Below are 24,596 nucleotides of genomic sequence, written 5' to 3'. Positions count from 1 at the left end.
CACCCATTTTTGTCTCAAATGCACACTTTCCAATTTTGTTATAAATATATTTAGCTAAGTAAAAACATCTAATTTAGTAGGATGGGCTGCACACATGAGAGCTACTTACTGGTATCTGGAGAGCTATCAGTAGCTCATGAGCTACTAGTTGGAGATGCCTGGTCTAGAGTAGGCATAAAGTGGCCCTGCTGTAGAAATGGAAGCACTTGTTAAAGTGTCACCATGTGGAAATTTTCTGACAGTATGTGCTGGTTTAGTTCTCTGAGGTCCAGAATAGGTCTCAAGGAGTCATCCTTTTTGGGAATTAGAAAATACAGGGAGTACAAGCCTGACCCTTGATATTTTAACGGTACAGGCTCTATGGCTCCTTTTAGCAAGAGAGACTGGGCTTCTTGTTGAGCAGGTGCAGATGTTCTGGTGATATTTAGTGAGAACGAGGTGGAATATTTGGACAATTTGTGGTAAGTTCCAGGCAATAACCATGTTGGATAACTCGTAACGCCCATTTGTCTGTAGTTATGGATTGCCAAATGGGGAGGAATTGTAGAAGACATGTCCCGACAGGTGTTAAATGATTGGGGTAAGGGGAGGAAAGGCACTGCTTGTTAGCGGAAGGGGAATTACGTGGTGTGGAACCATTGCCCCTACCTTTGACATTGTTACCTCTGTATCCTCCTCTAAAGAAGCCCCTTGAGGAGGAAGACTGATTGTTGCCTTTGTACGAGGCAGCAGTATTGTCTGAGCATGTGGTCTTCAACCCCCCACGGTAGAAGGAGCGACAAAAGGAGCCACTATTTGAAGGAGACTGTAGGGCTCCCATTGATTTAGCTACCTCAGTATCTGTTTTTCATTGTCTCAAACGCATTATCTATTTTGGGCCTGAAGAGATGCTTTTTATCAAATGGAGTATTTAAAATGGATTGTTGGTCAGGTTTAAAGCCGTAAATCCTCAATCGGTGAGTGGATACTTTGCGTGGCACCGGGGACAGTTTTCGGATCAAAATAGAATTTTTCTTCAATTGATACGATATGCAGAGAAGTGAGATACGCATACAAAACAATACGGACGTGGGTAGAGTGGATTGCCCACTGAGGGAACCCAAAGAATGGGTTTAAACTGGAGAACAGCAATACACGCCCGAACCCGAAGGCGGAAAAAACAATCTAACAATGGAGTTGATGCCCATGCGCACTATCACCGAAAGGAGGAGTCATCTTACCTCGTGACTGGAAAGACTTCTTCGAAGAACATCCGAACCCAACAGAAGATGGCAGGAGTATGCAAAGCATGTGATCTACAGCTCACATGCCTCGAACTGTGAGTTACAAACCACAAAGCCAATGGCAAGTAATGGGCAGAATGCATTCCTAGGTCAGCTTTCTGAATGCACTCGAGATGTCTTTAGCAAACCAGACAGCTGCACTGTCAGCTGGGCTGCCACCTAAAAAGCATCCTGTTTTTGTGACACCACAGTCTGCTGTTTATAACTTTGCAACTATCAAGGAATATGTCAGAGACTAGGAAGCGCACCCTTACAGGTCTATTGCATTAAGCAATGGCGTCAAGGCATGCACAAGGACTCTCCCTGCTGTGTTTGGCCCTTTGCTTCTGCTAATGCTTCACCAATGGTAGGCCTATTTTGTGCCACACAAGCAAATTTCTGACAACATCAAGAAAATTAATTACCTGGTGGATACTGTCAAATGTAAAAATAAGTCTTGGCTGTCACAATTGCTTTCAATTGGGCTTGTTGTAAATATATGGCTTTAAAACGGAAGGCTATGGGACAAAACATTTGTGAATGATAATATAGTCATGCGCTAATCCTTTTGTGTGAAAACAAAACATGTTTCCATCACTGAAAATGTTTATAGAAATGGGTATGAGATAAGAATCCTCAGGGTCTGATCATTTTCAAGCCATTTACCAATCAAACTCATGATGGTAACAAGATAAATAGAAAACCAATTAGAGAAAAGTTGATTTAAGTTGTCCATGTATGTCAACAATTTTATTATCTTATTTCACAATTCTAAGACTGTACTCTTTGAGCCGTCACATGAAGCAAACATCTTTAAATGAGATCTCTGTATTTAAGGTAAACTTTTCTTACTCTCAAAGATGTAATACGGAAAAGATGGTTCGCAGATTATGGGAGGTTGCCCTCCCGGGTATAAAGCCGGATTGATCGGGAAGGGCGATGGTGGGCATTAACAGGAGAAGGCGAGAGGCGATCAATTTAGCAAACATTTTGTTGTCAATATTAATAAGGGAGAGGGGGCGATAGGAATGCCGATGGTCAGCCGGCTTGTCAGGCTTAAGGAGCAGGGTAATCAGGGCCTTGCGCAGTGACGGTGGGAAAAGACCAGTGTCAGAAGCCTCATTGTACATGGCCGCCAGATGCGGCTCCAGGATATCAGTAAATGTTTTGTAAAACGAGGCGGGCAGGCCATCTAGACCCGGGGCCTTGTCGCCAGGAAGGTTGCTTATGGCTGCCAGTATTTCTTCCCTAGAAAAGGGCTCATCCAGAAATTTACTGTGATAATCTTCGAGCCAGACCAGGGCAATGGACTCAAAATACTGATCAAACTCCACCCGGGGTAGAGGAGTACTGGCCGAGTAAAGTTGCGAGTAAAAATTAATAAAGCGGGATTTGAGATCCTCTGGGGAGGTTGTCCTATCCAGGCCACCATCGCTGAGGGCGGTTATATAGGAGGCTGCGCATGGTGGGCGTAAAAGGTTAGCAAGGGTACGTCCCGGGCGGCCTCCCTCACCGAAGCGGCGCGCCCGACCCTTCCTGCCAAGAAAGGACATTTCACGGCCAGCTTCATCTGAGAATTCGGTGTGCTTTTGGCAAAGGAGCGCAAGAGTTTCCGGGTCGGGACACGCCGCCTGGGCAGCATCCAGATCCCTAATTTCGCCCTCGAGCCTTGCCAGTGTGGAGCGGATAGCGCAAAGGACGCCCGCCTGTCGGGAAATACACTCACCTCGGATGACAACCTTGAAACCCTCCCATAGGGTACAAGCGGAATCAACGAAGCCTGCGTTCAGCTCCAAATAATTAGTGATCACCGTATGAATGTCCGAGCAGCAAACAGTATCCTGGAGGGCGTTGGGGGGTGGGGGGGGGGAGGGGAGACGCCACGTAAAGGTCTGATGCTGGGGGAAAGGAAGCCTAAGACGAATCTGGATCGGTGCGTGATCAGAGAAGGCACGGGCCATGTGCTCAGCATCAGTGAGCCAAGACAGGACATCCGGCGAGGTCAGCCAGAGGTCAATTCACGACCAGCAACCCCTCGCTCCCGTCACGCAGGTGCCCTCACGGGCGTCCGGACGGAGATGGCGCCAAACGTCGTAAAGTGCATTATCGGTTAAAATGGATTTAAGAACTGTAACGGCACGCAGTGAGATGAGTAAGAGTCTGAGCAGTCCAAGGTCGCTGAAAGAGCAACATTAAAATCACCGCCCCAAATCACCACCCCGGAGCCACAGGAGGAGAGAAGATGCCAAATACGATGAAAAAATTCTGGGTCATCCGAGTTGGGGCCCTATACTGCGGCAATCGTGATGGACTGGGCTAGAAGCAGGCCATGAAGGATTACATATCTACCCTCTGGATCGAGGAGAACCCGTTAGGTCTGCCAGGAAAGGCCACGGTGCAGCAAAATGGAAACTCCCCTAGCATAGGATGAGTAAGTGAAATAGTGGGATTACCCCCAGTAGCGGGACTGGAGTTTGGAGATGGACCCTGGGAGCAAGTGCGTCTCCTGTAAGAGACATATATCTACTTGTGGCGCTGTAGGTGTGAATGGATAAGGCGAGCCTTGCGGAAATCATTCAGGCCACAGATGTTCCAAGTCCAGCAGACTATATCAGCCATACGGTGGCAGTACGTGGATGAGCACTAGGCAGGGCAGACAACAGAGAGCGCAGACCTGCGGGGCGCTTAAGTAAAGCAGGGGAGACTGCCGGTGGCGAGGTGGAGAAAGTGAGGGGAGTAACACAGGGAAGGAAAAACAGCAGGGATCAATGGGCAGCAGCCTTCTGGGCAGCGCTGGGAGGGCGTTGGGCGCGATCTATAGAGGGGAGGAAGAGACCAAGGAAGCTGCATGTGTGGCTGTGAGACGTGTCGAGTAAGTATAATCAAAACAAATTGGAGGAGGGTGTGCTGTGCAAAAGACCAAGCAAGGCAGATAGCGGATTTAGGTATACTAGCGACGGTGATGCGTAGGAGGCACAATGCAGTGTCAAAAAACAAACACGCAGGAACCCAACAACCAGACCACCCCCCACCCTCAACCTCTCCCACCAACCCAAACATAGAAAAACCCAACCTCCACACACCCACACCAACCCCCCAATCAGGCTGAGAATACCACCCACTCCACCCAGGGAACCCACAACTGGGAGAGGGCAACACAAAGTGAACAATGGGAATCATCCCGGTGGGGGCATGGCAGGGCTCGGCGGACACCCCTGCAGAGGAGCAGGGTGGCCAAGCTATAGTAGAATAGCGACATCAAAAACAGGTCACATGTGAAAATAAGAAAAAACATTGTCCGCACTTTTAGTCATTATCACTTAAGCGGTGGTCAGCTTCGTGTGGAGACTTAGGAGTGGAGGATCTGGATTCCTTGTCCAATCTCTTAGCAAAAGCGAGGGCTTCTAGCGGATCGGGAAACACAAGTGTCTTGGAGCCCTGTCGGACCCCCAGCATTGCCTGATAGGCCAAAGAGTAAGAAACCTCATGCTTCTGGAGGATGTGCTTGGCCGGCAAAAACTCTTCTTGGCGGCTTGAACAGTCAAGGTGTAGTCCGGATAGAAGGAAAGGGTGTTGCCCTGGTGCGTGATGGTACCCTTATCGAGTGCCGCCCGGAGAATAGCATCTCGATCTCGGAAGTTCAGGATCTTTGCCACTATGGGGTGGGGAGGCAGACCAGGATCAGGACGCGGGCCCAGAGAACGATGGGCGGGTTCCACCACGAAGAATGGAGATAGGATTTCCCCGAAGATTTCCTTGATGAGTTGCTAGATAAAGTCTTCCATCTTGGAGATGTTGGTGGACTCTGGAAGGCTCGTGATGTGAAGGTTACTCCAGCAGGAGCGAGCCTCCAAATCTTCCTTCTTCTCCCGAAGTACGGGCAAGATCTTATCCATCTGGAGTAACTTCTGCCGGTCTTGGGTGGCAGCCTGGATTCCACATGGAGAAGTCTGTTGTCGTGGGACTCTACCCGAGCCTTCACGGAGTCAAGACGAGCGGATAGTTGCTCAAGCTGGGAAGCGATGCCGCTGACAGTTGACTTGACCTCAAGCATGATAGCCTTGAGATCGTCATCTCGGCTCGAGGGGGGTCCATCATCCCAGCGGAGTCGGCTTCGTCCGAGCCCGCGCCATCCTGATGTGAGGATCTCCGGAGTTCGAAGGCGATCTTGGGCTGCTTTGGGTCTGATTTCCCCATAGCGATGTGCAGTATTGGTGGGCACCCAAGCACCCAGGAAGCAGAGCAAGCCGGTGATATGGAATGTTTTACAAGCAGTCAACGGCCAGTGGCGTAGAGTCCATCAGGGAGCACGATCCAGGAAGCCGGAGGGAGATGGCACCAGCAGGCCTACAGGCGCATCCCCCCAGCACAGCGCGGAACCCAGCTGGCAGCCAGGGATGGAGGAAGGGGGCTGCAAAACAGTCCTGTGCCCAGCAGCCACCAGCAGGAGAAGAGAGGGACAAGACTGGGCCACGGCGTGGTGCGGGGCACCCTGGGCAGTAACAGCATATAGTGGGCACCGGGGCAGCGTGGTCACTACAAAACAGGATGTTCTGCTAGGGCAGAAGGAGTACCACACAGTCCCATGGAGCCACAGAGTTGTGAGTGGCAAATCGTGGAGGGCGTCGCGACCCAGTTGTGAGCAGAAGAGGGCCTCCGGCCGGCCCGGGCAGTTGCACAGTGGAGGGCCCAAGGGCACACCAGCGGGCAGTGTGGCAGAGCGTCAGGCACCCGGGAGGGCTGCGGCAGAAGTGGGTGGGGTGGGGTCCCAGTGGCTACCCGCAGGGCCCAGTCGCCGTCAAAAGCCGGCCCCCAAGGGAGCCAGTCCTCTGGGGGCCCCACTTGGAAGAGATGTCCACACAGCGCAGCAACAGAGCGCAGAGGCGCCACCAAGGCAGCAAGGCCGGTCCCCGGGCGGGCGAATCCCCGGTAATCGGGAGCCTAGAATTGTCGCAGGAAGGAGGGGCAGAAACGGACTCTCCGCCGACCCCCCGAGAGCAGGCCTCTGAACAGGGGGCCGGGTGTGGCAGGTGGGCCTCAGCGAGGCACAGATGAGAGGGCGCCCAGGGCGGCGCGACCACGGGGGCAGGCGATCACCACAGGGCCGCTCAGCAGAGGTCAGGCAGGGTGCAGCGGCCGGCACTCACCGAGGGGGAAACACCAGCGGGGGAGGCAAGGGGGGTACGCCGCACGCACAGCCTAGCACAGGAGGCGCCTCACCTACGCGAGGCCGGGGAGGAACACTAGGCCACAACCAGGCCGCAGTGCCACCAGACCAGGCCGCACAGCGAGCGGCCCCCAGCCCCACCGGCGAACCCCCTCAGCAATGGCACGACTCACCGCGGAAGGCAGCGTCCGGTCCCCGGCGTCAGCACCACCGTACAGTGGCCTCACAGGAGCAGCTCCGGCGGAGGTGCGGGCGGACACCCAGAGCAGAGGCCCAGCACCGGCAACGAGGAGAGGATCTCGGCCGGGGGGGGGGCACATAGAAGCACCAAAGTGTCACAGGTAGGTGCGCGATGCTCCCCCGATTCAGGATTCGGCAGTGTGGTACGGTAAATGCGACAATGCCAGCAGGATTATTGCGGATGAAAGAGCTTGGCCGGCAGAGCCCACTTAGAGTGTGGCCATCATGCAGCCGGCCAAGCCACGCCCCTTCTTACTCTCAAAGATGATCTTGTTATATTCACAACACAGGATAGCAGAGGTGACATCTATGGTCCCTTAAGGTGGAAGCAAAACAGCTATTCTCAAAGAGAAAGTCAGGCTTAGGGAACAAGAAATGCACAATTTTGTTTCCTTGGCCATTCGCTATAGTGGCAACAAACAACTTATCAAAATGATTGAACATATTCACAAACACAAATCTGAAACAAACCGAAATTGGATGTATATATAGAGCTTACTACCCCAACAAGACATTGAAGCACTTTACGGTGGGTAGCACGCTACTCTGGAACCCAAGGTTAAGGGTTAAAACAGTAGTTAATGTAGGTTATTGTGAATTGGTCAAGTGCTTTTAAGAAAGAAAAAAACATGCATTTATTACAGTTTTTGTGATAGATTATATAATACCAGGTAGGTGTGATCATTAGTGGGGGCTATGTGGTTTCAAGTGAATGCTTGGTGAGGTAAATAGGCTGGTGGAGATTAGGTAATGTTAGGATACAGGGATAGGGTTTTAAAGAGGATAGCTTGTGATATACAAAAGGATGTTTCGGCCAATTGCAGAGTTACATTAAGAAATATTAAGAGAAACAGGCATGCGATTGAGAGGAGTCTATAATCAGAGATAGAGGTATGCAGAGGAGGGAAGGTAAGAAGAGGGTCACTCTGATGAAATAAAGTATGTCATTTTTCGTGCAGGGTCTTAGGAGTATAGCGGGAGAAGGCTTTCTTAGATAGCACACAATCAGAGAATGTAATCTGTAGAAAGAAACATTACACTTCATGCTCCAGATCTCAAACATGTGATACCGAGTGTACACATCATTTAAACATTAACCGCGCTTGCCTGTGTGCCAAGCCTGCAACAGCACTTTTAAACACAGACTAGAGTATCCTAACCTACAATGCACAAGAGGCATTTGGTGCAGAAATGAAAATGTCTCATTTAAAGGTCCCCTCTCAATATTTTGTAAATTAAAGGTTTTTTTACTCACTAAAAATAAGTTATTTTGCACTGGCTGAAAGTATCTCACCAAAGCGTTGTCATTTCATGATGAAATATCAAGCCAAATGAGGTGCTGACAGACATTTCCTTTCCTTAGGAACAAAACGGTCCTCCTTCTGCATTGTGCCAGGCTGCAGCTGAATTAGCAGGAATGAAGTATGTTCACCTTCAGCCTACCAGCTCATATAATAGTACTGCTAAGCTCACACAATGTGGGCCAACGTCCCAGAGGGTGAAGGAGGTAGACCCAGGATATTGAATTCATACCTTTTTCACAATTCAGCATGGTCTTCACCACCCGCTGTCATATTACATAATTGATGGATAAGGCAAGCTGTGATCTTCTAGAAATTAACCCAATTGATGTGGGTAAACCAGTTTAGCCATAACTCTAGATATGCAAGTGGCCAATATCGTTGCAAGAATTTTTGTGTTGTTTTTTTATAAGAAAAGGGGAATCATCTGAACAACAGTTTTTAGGATTTTGTTTGGGGCATGAAACACCCAAATACATGTTTCATGCAGTCTGGGATGGAGAGGGTAAGCAGGGCCAATACAGCTTTCTCCTATTATGCTAGAAACAATCCTAGCAATTTCAGAGTCAGTGGTACTGCAAACATTTTAATGAGCTCCATACACGGCCCATCCATAGTTGGATGGAAGCAATGCAAAATCACTGATTGCTTTAAGAATTCTGGATGTTTCAAGGCACTTATCACAGTCCGCTCTGATTTTGCAGAAACAAAACCTTATTCAACTTGATTATTTTTAGATAGGCCTCAAGTTAATCTGCAAACATGAAAAACACACCCTGGTATAGGAATACCTGGATGCAAGTGACTAATCAAAGTTAGAATGGGGGGGGGGGGGCATATAAGCAGCAAAACTGAGCGCCATTGGCTGAGTTTAGATAATTAAATCAACATTAAAGAAATCAAAAAGAAACCTACTTCTACTCCCCTTGGCTTTAGTTTTTCTTTTAATTTCATTCCATCTTACTTATTTCATCTTAGCCAAATTCAAATGTTATTAATAGCAGGTTAACTTGTAGCAATCATGCATAGCAGCAACAAAGAAAAAAGCTGCACATGGAGCACATACTCCCTATAAAACCTTTGTATACATCATGCTTTATTAAAAAAGTCTTACAAATAACATTGAAACCTTTTGAAGAAAGATAAATACATTGTTTCCACGTTAACATTTAGGGTCCAATGTCAGCAGCCTTTTTGCATTTGCAAACGGTCCAATTTGCAAAATTAGACCATTTACAATCGGGAAAAACCCTTTTGGTATGTCCAAAACTAACATTGTGATTTGTTAACACGTTTCCGAATCACAATTTGGGTTTGCAACGAAAGGCGTGTTGAGGGGGTCCCTTCCACATTTCAAATCAAAATGGTATGTATTCATATTTTTCTAATTAAATCTGGTTGCAAAGCATGAATACTGTAAGGACTGCAAAGATAAGCCATTAACAACATTCCCATAGGGACCCATTACCCTTTTAAAATGTTGAAATAAATATGTTTTTTTAAGTTCGGGCAGCGGTCCTGTGGAACACTGCTTACACTTTCTTTTAACTAAATCCCATTTTCCTTCAATGAAAACAGACGGGATGCTTCAAAGAAAAAAAAACGTACCTTAATTAAAAGCAATTAAAGACCTGGTCTGACCAAAGCAGGCCACTATTTCCGTGATGGCAGTGAATCATACTAAGTTGCAATTTGTGATATATTTCATGTATATTCATGAGGTAGGTCAAATTGCGACCTACTGCGACTCGATATTTGGCGAACCGACCTATTAGAACATAAGCTGGTTTGCCAAATACAGACCAGTGATTTCCAACTAACTAGTTCTGAATATATCTTAATCAACACTAAAGTATTAGTGATTCAGAAGTACCGTAGCAATACACTGGTTTTGAAACAGTCTTTAAGTTGATGTCAAAGATTTCAGCTACACAGACTTGTGTATGCCCCCACTGTGCTTTACAAATGGCAACTAAATGAAGTACTATTCTCAGCTATAAAGGGGAAGCCATGATCAGTAATGGTTAGTACCTGATAGTCTTGGTCACAAATATATAATTTACCTTCATGATGCTTTGAAGTCAGGACAATGTATTTAGCACCAGAAGCCTTAAAGAGATCTGCCCACTCGTCAGCATCATAGAACTCTGCTGTGAACATGGGACCGAAGTCTTCGTAGGTGAAATCTGGACTGTAGTTCATTTGCATAAATTCCACATATGCCTTTGCTTTTTGTCCTCGCCAATAGTACCTATTAGAAAGGAAAACAAAAGTCGTTTTAAAAGTGCCTAAAACCACATCTCTTAAACAAATTTAACTTCCAAGAATGCTGCAGATTAAAAATTTAGGGCAGATATAGGAATAGTAAGCGGCTTACAGTATCCGCCAGCCTGAAGTAAATAATACATATGCAGAGCCTCAGACCGCAAAACAACTTCAAAACATACACCTAAGGAACTCAAAAATGTACCCTCTAAATTGAATGCAAAGATTATTATTCTAGATAATTATTTCATCAGACAAGAATCTTTATATAATCCAATATTCTAATCAGATTTTGTCAAAAAACATAGCTCCTTTTAGTTGGACAGGTGGAACTCAAATTTAAAAAGCTTTATTCGGTACATTTGCCATGACCATAAAAGCATACTATAAAAACAAGATATCAAGTATATAATTTGCAATCGTTATCATTATACGAATACAGTCCAAATTAATTAAAACCAAAATGTAATTCAATAAATACTATTTAAAATCTCATTAGTTCGCAATTAATCTAAGGATCATTAGTTTTCATAATTTTCATACATTAAAATCTTCAAATACGAATAGGTCTTTCTTTTCTTAATTGCCATTTGGACAGATTTACAAGCAGCATTCATAATTTTTTCATTCTCCAAGCTACAAATGATATTAAAAGCTTGCTTATAATGGTAGTATACATTTGTTTTAAAAATAGGTTTCAGAGTAAGTTTACGAATGTCCCTATAAAAATCACAAAATAGAATAAAGTGCAACTTTGATTGTGGCGATTTAAAATCGCATGGGGAATTTGGTAGTAAATGGTACATTTTCCTTTTTGCAGGGAATGCAACCAAATAATGTAGACTACCTGGTCTCAATCTAGTAAAATAGAACCTTAGCTGGAAATTTCTTAAGATAACAAGTAAGGGTTGTTAACACATGAAGAAGGGACGTTCATAGTAAGATGTAACACTATGTTTTTTTATTTCATCTCCCTCCCTCACTAAATCCATGGCAACAGTAAGTCTGCTTTTCAATTCTTTCTTACTGTGTTCTATGATTAGCATTGGTTCTTTACAATCTAACTTGATATTACAACTTTCTAAGAGCGATTGTATATATTCCAGCAACGCTATTTTTCTTCTCTTATCTAAGGCCAGACAGTCTAATATTGTATTCTGTGTAAACCTAGCTTCTTCGCGTGACCAAATCCCATGCCATAGTGTTAAACCGGCTATTTTTATGAAGTCACTAATATAAGGGACAGACAATTCTCTAAGAGCTAAGCTATTAGGTGTTGAGTTTGGAGCAGCTATCAGTCGTTTTGAAAACTTGTTCTCCTGTGTTTGGAGGGTTACTGCACTAGCTCTCCCCCATAATGCTGCACCATAACAAGCAGTTGAAACTGCTTTTGATCTATATAAAGAGATAATTTCCCTCACAGGTTTATTCCCTATTTTTTCAGAAAATCTAAAAATGCCTTCCATGCTTCGAATTGTTTTAAATTTTGCTAAATTAGTATGTTGTCCCCATGTCCCGTTTTCATTAAAGAGTAGACCCAAATAAGTAAAACTTGAAACCCTTTCAATCATAATACCATCCGCGTGATGATGTTTAATCATTCTTTTTTTCCTGCCACAAGTCATAACGAAGGTTTTTGTAAAATTTAATTTGAGGTCTATTCCAGTCATAAAAAGTGCAAATTTTTCAATCAAACGTTGCAAGCCGTTTGCCGTCCTTGAGATAAGGACGGCATGGTCTGCATAGAGTAACACTGGTGTTGGTCGGGATCCCACTTTTGGTGCATCAGCACTAATATTTTGCAGACAGCGATCAACATTATTTATATACAATAAGAAAAGTAGGGGTGCTAAAACGCACCCCTGCCTAATTCCTCGTGTTACCCTAAAATTTGGCGTGCACTCCCCCTTTGGCCCAAATCGAACTCTGGATAGAAGAAAAGTATAAATTTGAGATAGGTAAACAACAATATCTTTGGGGGCTCCTATCTCAACCAACAGTCGCCACAGTTTTTCGTGATTAACTAGGTCGAAAGCACTGGTGAGATCAGCGAAACAGAGATGTAAACTGCCCCCTTTAGCTATAGTATATTTACCCACCAGGAGATCCAAGTTTAAACATTGTTCAATTGTTCCTATCCCTCTCCTGAAATCATATTGGGCCTCTGAAAGAATATTATTTTCAGAGGCCCAAGATTCTAGTCTACCCAACAATACTCTCACCATCAATTTTGAAGTTGAATCTAAGAGGGATATGGGCCGGTAGCATTTTGGGTTTCCTCTATTCCCTTTTTTAAAAATAGGGACCATAATACTTTCCACCCAAGATATGGGCAGTTTTCCGTCAAGGGTTGCATTAAAAAAGTTCTGTAGGACTGCTGACTAAAATTCGATATTACATTTAAAAACATCGATAGGGACCCCATCTGGGCCAGCCGCTTTCTTTGCCACTTGCACTTTTATTTAGTGCTCCTTTTATCTCATCTACAGTTATCTGGGGCATCCCTGCTGGCTCTATGGTTAAGAATGTTTTTTCCTTTTTTTGTAGAATATCGATCCCTCCTGGTTTAAAAATGTTTCCAAAGTGGGTTATCCAACCCTCAACGGGCACTAGGTTATTTATTTTTACAGCAGTGGTATCCTTAAAAAAGGGGTAATTGATTGTTTGCCAGAACAGAGTTGTATCCCGGGTTGCTGCCGCTTGAACTAGTTTCCCCCAGGCTTCTTCTTGGATCTCTTTTTTCCTGGCTTAGTTCTTTTATTCCAGCTGTATTCCTAGGTTTAGTTTTTAAAATTCCTTTTAATTCCCTGTTCAAACTCGCACATTCCTTGTTAAACAATCTAGGTTCTTGTTTGTATGTTTTAGACTTCTGTTTTATTTTTAAGTCATTAGCTATTTAAGTTATAATATTAGAAAATGCGCCAATGATATCTGAGTTAGTTGCTGTATCATCTAAGCAAATATCAATTTCATGTTGTGTCTTCTCTGTAATTTTTTCAAAAAACAGGGAAGGGTTTACTCCCGAACACTTAATGGAAACTCCATTGGAGCCATAAGGCTCAATTTTTTCCTCTGATACCTTCCCTAATTTTGTCTAATTTTATCTCTAAAATCAGGACTAGGGGGTTTTGGTCACTAATGAGGCATTCATAGACTAAAAAGGAACGCACTAGTTCCATATAGTAGTCGTAATAATAAAGTGGTTGATTGTTGATGAAGATCTGGAACCAACATAAGTATGGGGGGGTGGTGTTGGTCTTCACTCTTTAGATCCAAGATTGCCAAATCATATTTGTTGACAACAGAATTAATGGCTTCTCCATATGTATCGTGGGGAAAATGCGAGATGGGGTCTCCACAGTCACTCAGATGTCCACATTGTTCCTCAACAACAACTCTACATTTAGCTATATTGAAGTCGCCAGCCCATACAAACAAATAATCACCCCCCAACCCTATCAAGAAATTGTAAAGATCTTTTTCTAGGGAATTAATCACCTTAAATCTAGTTTTATCAAAAATATTATTATAGTAATTTATAATAACAATGGACTGTTTCCCGTCAGTTTTAAGAAAAATAAATTGATAGTATTGTGAACTAGTATATGATTTTATTATAACATGGGAAGAAGATAATGATACTACAACTCCAATACCACCTTTTGCGCGACCCATCCTAGATGGTATGGCGTGTGTACGTATAGTTTGGTAGCCATTTATAAAAAAAGGATTCAATATGCCACGTTTCGTGTAGCATAATTACACTATGATTCTCTAGTTTTTTCAGCCATTCCTTATCATTTAATTTCGATCTAACCCCTGCCACATTCCATGACATTTTACTTAAATATTCTTGGGCAGATTGGCTTCCACTGGCCATATGTTCGATGCCCATTAACCCCATTTCATGTACTAAGGGCGGCTGATCATGAAGTACTATCCTTCGGCTAGCATTTTTTACTGATAGCCCACTCTCATTTGCTTGTGTTATCCTATTTTACGACACTTGTTCAATACCCATTTCCCCTTTTCGTTTTCTATGGGCTGCTGATCATAAAGTGTCTTCCTACCACAAACTTTTGTTACAGATGGCCCACTCTCATTTACAAATATTATCCTGTTTTCAAGCAGGTGGGCTTTCTGATCATCTCTAGTTTTTATTCTATGTCAATCTAGGCCCCTAAGCTGGCTTAGTGGAAAGAATCTATTTACTGAAGGGGTAATTCCCATAACTTCTGGTATTTCCAAATTATTATTACAGTTATGATATTGCTCATTCCTTGGATTATAAAAATAGCCAAGTGGGAGAGCTGTGATCTTTACCCCCTGATATATATTAGATTCAGCCATACACTCGCCAAGAGGATTTAGCAAGTTACCCACCAATTCCTTGCTACGGAAGTTAACTACCACACAATCCCCGTTGCAGTCTTTTCTTGATTTCCCTACCCAGCTTACCCTTCTCAACATTATATTTTTCTGTAATAGGTCAATATTAAAAATTGACTTATTTGCGATCCAGTGCACCACCTGATTTTTTAATGTGTCATATCATTCTTTCCTGGCCCCCCTTGTTTTAGGAACATTTTTCAAAATTATCACATAAGGGGTTGATTGCGGAGGTAAGTGTAAAAAATCCAAGACATTATTGTTTAAAATGCCTAGTTCATTTATCATCTCATGATTTCTTACATTATTTAACATCATTGACTCATTTTTGTCCGTGCATGTATATGGGCTTAAAGGAGGATCCTTTTGATGCATTGGTACTTGAGCAGCGGATCTTAATCTTGTTTTACCGACTTGGAACACATACTAAATAGGCATAAGTAAATGTTCTCAAATTGTACTTATATGAAGATGTATTAATCTCCCATGCACCTGTCCAAAAGTAACTCAAACAAATTTTAACCTAGACACAAAAAAAAAAATCAGGATATTCTTAGTGATTTTTTCTTGTTCCACATTGCAGAATATGAGTTAGGAAAAAACTGTAATAACGTCTCAGTAAATCTGCATACTTTGGGTCTGATGCACTATTATTCCATCTGCATAAAGTGGTCTCAAATTGAACACCGATTTTTTATTAATGGAATCGGACTTTGAGAACTGACCTATGTACTAATAGGTTGGTTCACGGCATAACAAATTGCTGCGAGCTGCAGAACAACCTCCTTAATTAATATTCATTGGGCAGGTGACAATTTGCGAACAACCTTTAATTGGCTGTAATCACAGGGATTATGGTCTGCAAAAGAAAATATGTTCTGGAAAACTTCAGGGGAGCGCCCCTGGATCACTACCTATTTCTTCCAAAGCTGCCACCCTGATTCACAAACAGAAAGGGGTCCAAATAGGACCCATTCCCCTTTGCAAACCAGTCGGTAACCAATCAATGGTTTGCGACAGGAATTGCTGTCTCAAACCATTGATACATACCATAGAAATTCATAATTTGTAAGGAAAACCTCTTTCATGCGACTTCAAAATTGTGGTTTATTTCAGCTTGCTAACCTCATTTTGCGGCTCATCAAAATCAGAATAAGGCAATAGGAAAAGGGAATTTTGTGGTTGCAAATCTTGTAATTATGCGAGTTACTGGGTTGCGATCACAAAATCTCTTAGTACATCTGACTCAAAATTCCCCTAAAATTAGGTCTTTGTTTTTCAAATCATTGCAGGTTTAGTAGAAGAACTTGAAGCACAAATTTTAAAGTTTAGATCAAACTGGCAGAATACAATATATGAGAGACCATTAGTTGATATAGTTGTATGATCTAATGTTAAAAGTGTCTATTAGCACGTACATTTGGTACATGGAATTTGTGGCACACTTGTGTGCCATGCCTAATCTTTGTATTTCCTGATCTCAGTAACACACATTCCACATGCATACTAGGACAGATAACAACGGGATCCTTCCCTGTGAGGATCCACACATAAAGTGGATGCTCCATCTTATGTTCTAATGAAAGGGGTGGTATGCACACTGTTATTTCTGTGGTTACTCCATATTTTCAACTTTGGCAAGTTGCGTGCGAAACTGGGCGTATGATTTGCCCGTGGCACCTCATGATAAACCAAAAATGTGGGGAGCGTGGTGAACGCTCCGCTCCCAGACGAACTGCTTGTATGGATCCACAATCCTACAGATGATTCTACTGAATACTTTCTCCTCTTAAATCCATAATAATCCACAGATTTATTCGAAATATATAATGTTTTCTTTTTGTAATCCACATGTATGGCGTCTTGCATTTTCAATCCTTCCCATATTCAAGTGTGCCCGTCCGGACCTCTTCTTAAACACAGATGTTGTAATGATTTTTCATGTTATACGGAGCAAATGTAGTTACGGTGTTTCTTTTGAAATGTTCACTTACAGTTACCCCTGATGAAGGGCTTGGATAAGCCCGAAATGCATTGGGTTGAATAAAAGAACTGCTGCTTCGAACAATTCCTTGCAATTTTTGTATGTGCTTAAGAAGAGGTCCTTGTGGGCACACTTGAATATGGGAAGTATTGAAAATGCAAGACGCCATACATGTGGATTACAAAAAGACAACATTATATATTTCGAATAAATCTGTGGATTATTATGAATTCAAGAGGAGAAAGTATTCAGTAGAATCATCTGTAGGATCGTGGATCCATACAAGCAGTGCTTCTGGGAGCGGAGCGTTTACCACGCTCCCCACATTTTTGGTTTAACATGAGGTGCCACGGGCAAGGCATAGGCCCAGTTTCGCACGCAACTTGCCACAGTTGAAAATATGGAGTAACCAGAGAAATAACGGTGTGCATAACACCCCTTTCATTGTTCACAAGACATTGCCCTTTTGTTGGTTTTTGCACCCGAGGTTTAAAAGTGCATTCATGTGAAGACGTTGATAGATTGTAATTTTCCTTTAAATGATGTTGTACATATGTTAGCCTAATGTGTCATAAATCAATATGCAGTTACAACCTATTATTCATGTGCTGCAACCCACTGAGCTATTTTTCTTTATATGCAAGCTTCATTTGGATAGAACTGTTTCTGTAATGGTTAAGCTTTTGTCTTATTTTTGCCTTCTAAGTTAGAAGTCTTGCTGTAGTACATTGCCTTCTATCTGTTAGGGTCCCATTGTTGATAATTTTGTATACTTTCTTATAATAATAAGAAGCTTGCCTATGACAGGCAGATTTCTAATGCTGACATTTGCTCTGCAGCTCAATGTCTCATGGTACAGTTTTCCCCCCCTCCCTTATGAGCAGAAAGTCCCTGTTTCAGCATTTCTTTCCTCAGAGCTTCGGCTCTGTGGCCTTGAGGGGAAGATAACAGTGTTGCCTTCGCAGGTGCAGATGCCCAATGTATGAGCTAATTGTTCTCCCTCTGCTGAGCCCAGTACTTTTCCAGTCTGGGCGTGTTTTCACGCTGCCATGCTATGATATATTGTATTGCTGTGAGGAGAGTCCTCAGTCCTCTCAATGCACTCTCTGGGGTGTAGAACTGACAGGGCCCATCTGCAGATGAATATTAGATAAATAAATATGTGTCTAATTCTTCTCCACTGCCTGGCTGGATTATTTAATTGTTAGTGATAGATGAGTGAGGTAAGTCGCTCAGGTGGATTTGAGCCACACTTATCAGATGGCGCCCGAGCAGGCACTCCGCGATAAGGATCTTTCTCACCCGTAGGTGGGTAGCAGAAGGCCGGGGACCCTCTGGTCGGCACGGTGGGTCTGGGTACCCACTTTGATGCCGAGCTTGGTTCTCGCAGCGCTGCCCCACCCTGCTGATCAGGAGAGGTCCCGGTTCATGATCCTGCGCCGGGGTCCAGAAGGCGGAACTTTGGAGCTGACCGTGTTGGTCCCAGCAGCCAGCAGCCGGCTGTGGAGAACAGTGGATGTCGGGTTCCGCGAACAGGAGGTGAGTGGTCCGACTGGTTATTGAAGGAGCTAGGGTGCTCCAGGGACTAGTGTGTCCCCAGTGGTTAAGAGACCAGTGTGTCTCTAGTGGTAAAGGAGCCGGTGCGCTCCTGGGGCTAGTGTGCTCCGGGGAACTCAGAGTGCGAGTGGTGCTCTGACAGACTTAATGGAGGTTGGGAGGACATTTGTTTTTGGTCATCCGACCGGGTGGTACTGTGGTGGAGGCGTGGCTCATTGCGGATGGGCTCCGGAACTCACCCCGAACCCCTAGGGTGGCGGTTCGGCGGGAGTGGGTCCTGGGTCCCCTGTGGTAAAGTGCGCAGAGATCCTTAGTGCCACCCGGGTGGTGGATGTGTTCTCCATCCTCAGAACAGTTAGTGTACTGTTCGGTCTGCGGTAGGGTCCAGTTTCCCCAGGACTTGGTCGACGGGCCTTGTCCCATTATGGTAACACGTGTTTGGCAGGGACTTAATGCATAGGATGTATGTGCGTGGGCGAATGTAAGTGGTTGTGTGTGGAGATAGTTGCTTGGTCTTTTGTGTCCGGGTATGTGTGGGTTCCTTGGCGGTATCTGATTGAGTGAGTTTGGTGGTGTTTGATTGAGGGTGCAAGATGCAGCGTTTCAGTAAGTTGCAATGTTTTAGGTGTTGCTGCAGTTCAACTGATGTCAGATTGGCCGAGAGCCAACCCGCTCCTGTAAAAGACTCTTTTAATTCTAAGATGTATGTGAATATAGATTTATCCTGATTTTGTTTAATATTCGCTATGTACAGCTGTCAGAGCATGTTTAATTCCTAAGGTTGTGGCAGAGAGAGGTTCAGCAAAGACAGATATGAGGACTTATGATAGCCTAGAATATGGACAGATCAACAGTTTAGTTTTAAAAGAAGACAAAATGTGTATATTTGAAAGGTGCAAGGCGTTCCTATTTAAATGTGCTTGTATGGGCTCAGGGGCAATGTGAGCAGTGATTAAGAGGATTCGGTATGTATTTCATGTAATATGATTTGGTTATAATTGATCCGGTTCGAGAGCAGTCTGTGGGTTGCCTTTTGTTTGTGTAAATGTTTGTTTGAATGAAGTGAGTGCATCTTTTTGCATGAGTTAATTGTCTGGTCCTTGTGAGCTACCTGAGATGGTTGCGCCTGGCTATCAGTGTGTTTTTTTTTATGTAGTGTAAAAATGCATGCAGGGCTGTGCTCTATGAAAAAAATGTTGGTTTCTTTCATCCCCTTAATTTGTGAACAGTAGAAGATGAAGAAAAGAATGAGGATTTGATTACCAGTAATCAGAATGTATATTAATAGAAATGTAGAAAGTGTGTAAAGTTAGGAGGAAGAGAAATGTATTTTTTAAAATCTGGCATGTCGGAAAAGTTAGGAAAGGCTTCTTGGCTTTGTCAGCGCCTGAGCGTCAAGCACAGACTGCGAAGCAGATTTGGCCTTGGTGCTGAATGCCAGGGGGGGCTAGGAAGGCTGGCGAGCAGCCCAGAATTCTTAGCTCTTGGAAGATGGTAAGTGTGAGATGCATTTTCTGAACGACAAAGGAAGACTTTGAAAATGAATTTGGGACTCTGGGCTGGGAAGGTTTACTATGACAGTGTGTGAATTCTATCCGTTCTGGAAGGGTTAAATAGAAAGATTGAGCATGTGAGCAGAGCAGCGGTGACCTTGTGTGATAACAGCATTCCAATGGGTTCGCAGAGCACAGACAGAAGATTATGGGGGGGGGCTAGGAGGCCCAGCTATTGGCACGGACAGGCAGAGATACACAGTTGGAGCCATGTGAATTGTGAATTTAGAGCGAGTCTGCATAATTATTAGTGCAAAATGCTGGTTTAGACTAAAGTATGAAGGAGTTGTTCAGAACACATGTGATTTAGTATCAGTAACAAACTTATGAATAATTTTCAACAGGTTATTTCATTTGGACAAGTCTGAAAAAAGAAGGATTGTCTTGAGAAAAATTAATTTACCAGATATTTTGTTTCAGTGTTGGTCCATGTCATGGTATACAGGTTTTCTATTTGAATAAATACTGAGTAGGGGGGGGTCTCTCATGGGCATACTGATTAGTGTTTTTGCTAGTGGATCCCTAGTGGAGAGAACTGATCATGTGAGGGTAGGTATCTATTATTGATTGTGTTGCTCATAAAAATGGTCTGGTGGGAATGTATATATGCATGTATACATTGGATTTGTATAAAAGTCTTTGTATGCAGTTTGTCCATAGGACACCATTGCAGATGGGCCCTGATAACATTTAGGTGCAGAGTGTGTTTGTGCAAATGTCAATATATTAACATAACACAGTTAGAGCTGTGATTTCACCCAGAAGTAAGATGTCTGTGCAGAAAAAAGATTTGGTACCTTTAATTACAAGAATAACAGTTTTACGCATGGAAAGCACATGTATATCTTTTGTCTTTTGATGCTGTCTTAAATGTTATCATAATTTAGTCATGTGATTTTCAATACTGCTACATGTTTTGTTCTTTTGGCTGGACATTGGGGATTCGTCCTGTCTAAGACAAAGAAACAGGTTTCCTTTTTTATATTTAAAGGATGTGAGGGTCTGAATGAGCTCCGGGAATGGGTTTAAGGTGAGTATTTATACAGGGTATTTTTACTAAGTGGTTGCTTTTTTGGTCCAATATTTTGTGTGTTGTTTTTCTTTTTTTTTTTTTGTGGTTTGATTCGTTTCATTTCAGGGCAACAGGAAATATTATCTCTGTGTTATGGTGAGTATTGATGCAACTTTGTGTTAAAGATGGATTACATGTGCACTGACACCACACCGCATGATGCATGACATGCATGAGAAGGATATAGTCCTCTGAGTAACTAATATTGTGTTTCCCTTTTGTGTTTTTTTTTGTGTTTGGTATATGTATTATTGCGTATTATTTTATGATATACGCATGTGAATATTGTGAGTTTTATGTTTTCTTTGGCTTATTGTGCATTGTTTGTTCTGTTCAGCGTGGTAGGTATGTTGATGGACTTTAAGGCCGACACAAAATGCGTACTGGGTTTTGAGCTGCATGCATGGCATTGTGTTCTGTGTCACAGCTCCTTTGCATGTGTGGCTGGGATTCGTCTATGTTTTCTGTGCTTGGCACAGCCACTATACTTGCTGCTTTGGTATGCTTGTTTCTGTTTTGTATTGTTTTGACAAATTCATTTTTGATAACAAGTACAGGTTCCTCTGTGGGGAATTTGTTCTGGCCCTCAAATTTTATAGACAGCACTTTTAGCAGTGTATGTCCATTTTGTTACATGGTTGTTCCTTTATAGATTTCCCTTTTGCCGCCATTTCCCTAATGAATGGCGCATAGTGCCTGGTTATGGGGGATTTTTTTATACTTTCCCTTGTCCTTACTCCTTAATGGGAATAGAAGGTCTCAATAGAGGTTGTGTGTTTTGCAATGGATAAATGATAAGAATGAATTCTCGATATTAATAGGCACACACATTATTTCATGGCAATGACATTTGTACATGTGTTTCTAGCCCTCTCAAAAGTGCTATGTATCTCCTACAATTTTGTTTCTGCCCAGTGCTACACTCAGGGGGGCAGAGGGGGTTGATGGTTTTGACTGAAGAGAAATACGTTTCAGATTTCCTTCTGTCAAAAATGGGGGTGGTAGCTAGCGTTCCGCTAGCTCTCCTATGAACTAGAAATAGGTAATGCTATGAATTAGGAATAGGTAACATGTACATTGCTCCCTCCTCTTCTCCAAGTTTTATTAGCCTGTTCTGCTTTGCTCTAAAAAGGGAATTTGATGTTGGTAGTTTTGTTTTACAAGTGTTGGGTTTTAAAGTTATGCGGGCACACTGCTAGTTCTTTATTAGCTAGTCTGTGAAAATAAACTGATAGTCTTTATTAGAGAAGACGCCCCAGACTAATGTTTCCTTATTTGACCTTTGAAGGGAACAATAGTTCTGTACTTTTTTTTCTTTTATTTTTCAGAAAGACACACATTCACTGGATGATGTCATCAGTGATGTCATGAGTGATGCCACTGACCACGTCATGAGTGATATAATATGTGATGTCATCAGCAGTGCATTGCAGGCGCGCGTGTTATAGTTAGCTGAACTAACTATAACGGGGGAATTTCAATGGCTTTGTATGAGTGAAATATTTTTTTAGCCAGGATAGCGACTCCTCTTGTCCTACTATCCTGATTTGTATGAGCAAGAACATCATACCCCATCTGTTCCAGCATGAATTTATCCTTCCCCATAAAATGAGTCTCTTGGAGACATACCACGTCCAGCCTTAACATCCTTAGCATAGCTGCAGCCGTCTGCCTTTTCCCTCCGTTATTCAGTCCACATATGTTAAAAGAGGCCACCCTTAACGTCATGTATATTTACAAGGATTTTCCATACTACCTGCCAGCTTGAAACTCTCTTCTCTCATTATGTATACCCAAGCTTCCTCTTCTTGATGCGTTTTGTCATTTTGTGTTGTTTTCTCCACCCGACCATCACAAGACATGGTCTACATAGTGAAAAAGGTGAAAGATACTTGTTTGATCCTCAGCAAAATATCCTCAGCAAAATATTTTTTCTGTTGCAATTATAGCTTTGTAGAAGTTAGTTTCCTGCTGCTTCCCATAGTACATGAGAATGGTCACGAGTAAAAAAAAAAAGTGAATATTAGAAGTGTTTGATGTTTTGCACAACAGTGAGGGTTCACAAAGTAGACGCTGTGTGCATGCTATAGGAATAGCGTTTTGAAATTCCCTTTTTTTGAGGATTCTCAAGGAAATGTTTTGCGGGAATGCAACATGTCTGTGTTGTTTTATTTTTTCTCTTCTCTTAGAATAAATGCGTACATCCGACCACAGGTAATATAGTGGAACAGTCAAACATGTACTATATTACATATTGTTAGCACAAATTTATTGATAGGCCTGAGATGTTTTCTTCATTCAAATGCACACCGCCCAGCAAATGTTTGTGGCACTTTGAGATAAGAAATTGTTTTGACCCTTTTGTATGCTTTGACTAAAGATATTCGTTCTACTCATCAATAGGTAGCAGACACCCTGAAGCCGTTGCCGGAGGGGCCTGAACATTTCATCGACGAGCGGAAATACTGTTTGGAGCCCAGATGATTGGAACAACGACAGGTGCTACTGACGACACGTACCGCACTTCGAGTTGAGGGCAGGAAGGCGTGGACCCATGCGTCGATGTGTCGCATGTCGAGGAGGTCCCCCTGCCGTACCCTAATGCAAGTGGGTAAAAGAGGGTGTTGTTGATGAAGAACACGAGCAATTGCCTAGCTCCATCCCTTGTTTTAATGCCTCACTGAGGGGAGGGGAGCAAAGTGAAAAGTAACCTGCAGAGCCAAGTGCACCGAAAAAAAAAGAGAAAGATTTGCAAGCTCCGATACTCCCGTTGATACTAGTGGTCAGGCATTAAAGGGTCCAGTTCATGTTACAGATACACCCGTTTTGTTCACTGACCCTGAAGTGCGAGGGAGCACTCGCTATAATCTGCGGCCCCGAAAAAGGTAAAGGTGTACTGGACTGAACACTGGAAGAAGGGCTTAGTGGAGATTCTGTTGAAAAAGAAGATTTAGTGATAGGGATGGACTTGTAAGAGCCCTGGTGTTAGCCGAAGATTCTGTTCTATTAGACTATAGAGTGGTGTGGGGGCCCAGATTAAGTGCTCCTCTGTTACAGCTGCCGTGTGATAAGCGACGTGGGATTAAGGTATGGACGGTAAAAGCCTGCCTGTGAGGCTTTGACGGACACAGGGAGAAGATCCCTTTTAAGGGTTGAAGAACCCCTCTGGCCGGTTAAGGACTGTCTGGGACTATTTTTTTTTAGAGTATCTTTCCCATTTTTTTTATTACACATTTTTGCGATTTTTAACATGTACCCTTTTTGGTCGTCCTATCCCCGATGAGGAGCAGCCCTTTGCGGCTCATCGTAGACCTGAGACGCTTCACCCTGGTTGGCCTCAGTGTGAACTGTTTTTCCCTTAGTTTACTTTGGTCTTTTAGCTAGGAAAATGAGTCCCTTTGAATGTTCCTTTTCCCCAGGAGGAGCTGCCTCTGCGGCTCCTTGTCCAGATGCCCCTGCCCATATTTGGTTCACATGGTCTACAAATGTAATAATGTGTTTGTTTTTGGGAAGTTCATTAGGATGATGTAGTATTCTATTGTTGCACAAGACACCTGTTACTTATAGTATTGCAGATTATTGGGTGTGGGTCGTTGCCTTCAAACACACAAGGGTGAAAAAAAAAAAAAAGAAATGTTGCTTTTATTCTTGCCCTATGGAAGTAGCTGTCAGGGTTAGTATACTTTGAGTAGTCTAGATGCAAGTGAACACTGAGTATATGGTTCAATAGGGCGTTTTCTCTGATCAATATTATTGCATTACTTCCTGCTCATGACTTGAACTGTGATGCCGTTTTAAGTTGTCCA

At 43.3% G+C, this 24,596-nt stretch overlaps 1 protein-coding gene across 1 annotated transcript in view; it reads right to left on the bottom strand.

The window, feature by feature from the left end:
• The window catches only part of FUCA2 (alpha-L-fucosidase 2), a 245,501-nt gene that overhangs the window by 165,128 nt on the left and 55,777 nt on the right, over positions 1-24,596 (bottom strand). The window contains exon 2 of the mRNA XM_086927169.1: positions 10,034-10,221. Within this exon, the coding sequence (XP_086783295.1) occupies positions 10,034-10,221 (188 nt within the window). The remainder of the gene's footprint in view (positions 1-10,033; positions 10,222-24,596) is intronic.

The sequence above is a fragment of the Lissotriton vulgaris genome, chromosome 6 (genome assembly GCF_964263255.1).
Source record: "Lissotriton vulgaris chromosome 6, aLisVul1.2, whole genome shotgun sequence".
In the NCBI taxonomy this organism is placed as follows: Eukaryota; Metazoa; Chordata; class Amphibia; order Caudata; family Salamandridae; genus Lissotriton; species Lissotriton vulgaris.
This window is presented reverse-complemented; position numbering and strand designations above follow the sequence as displayed.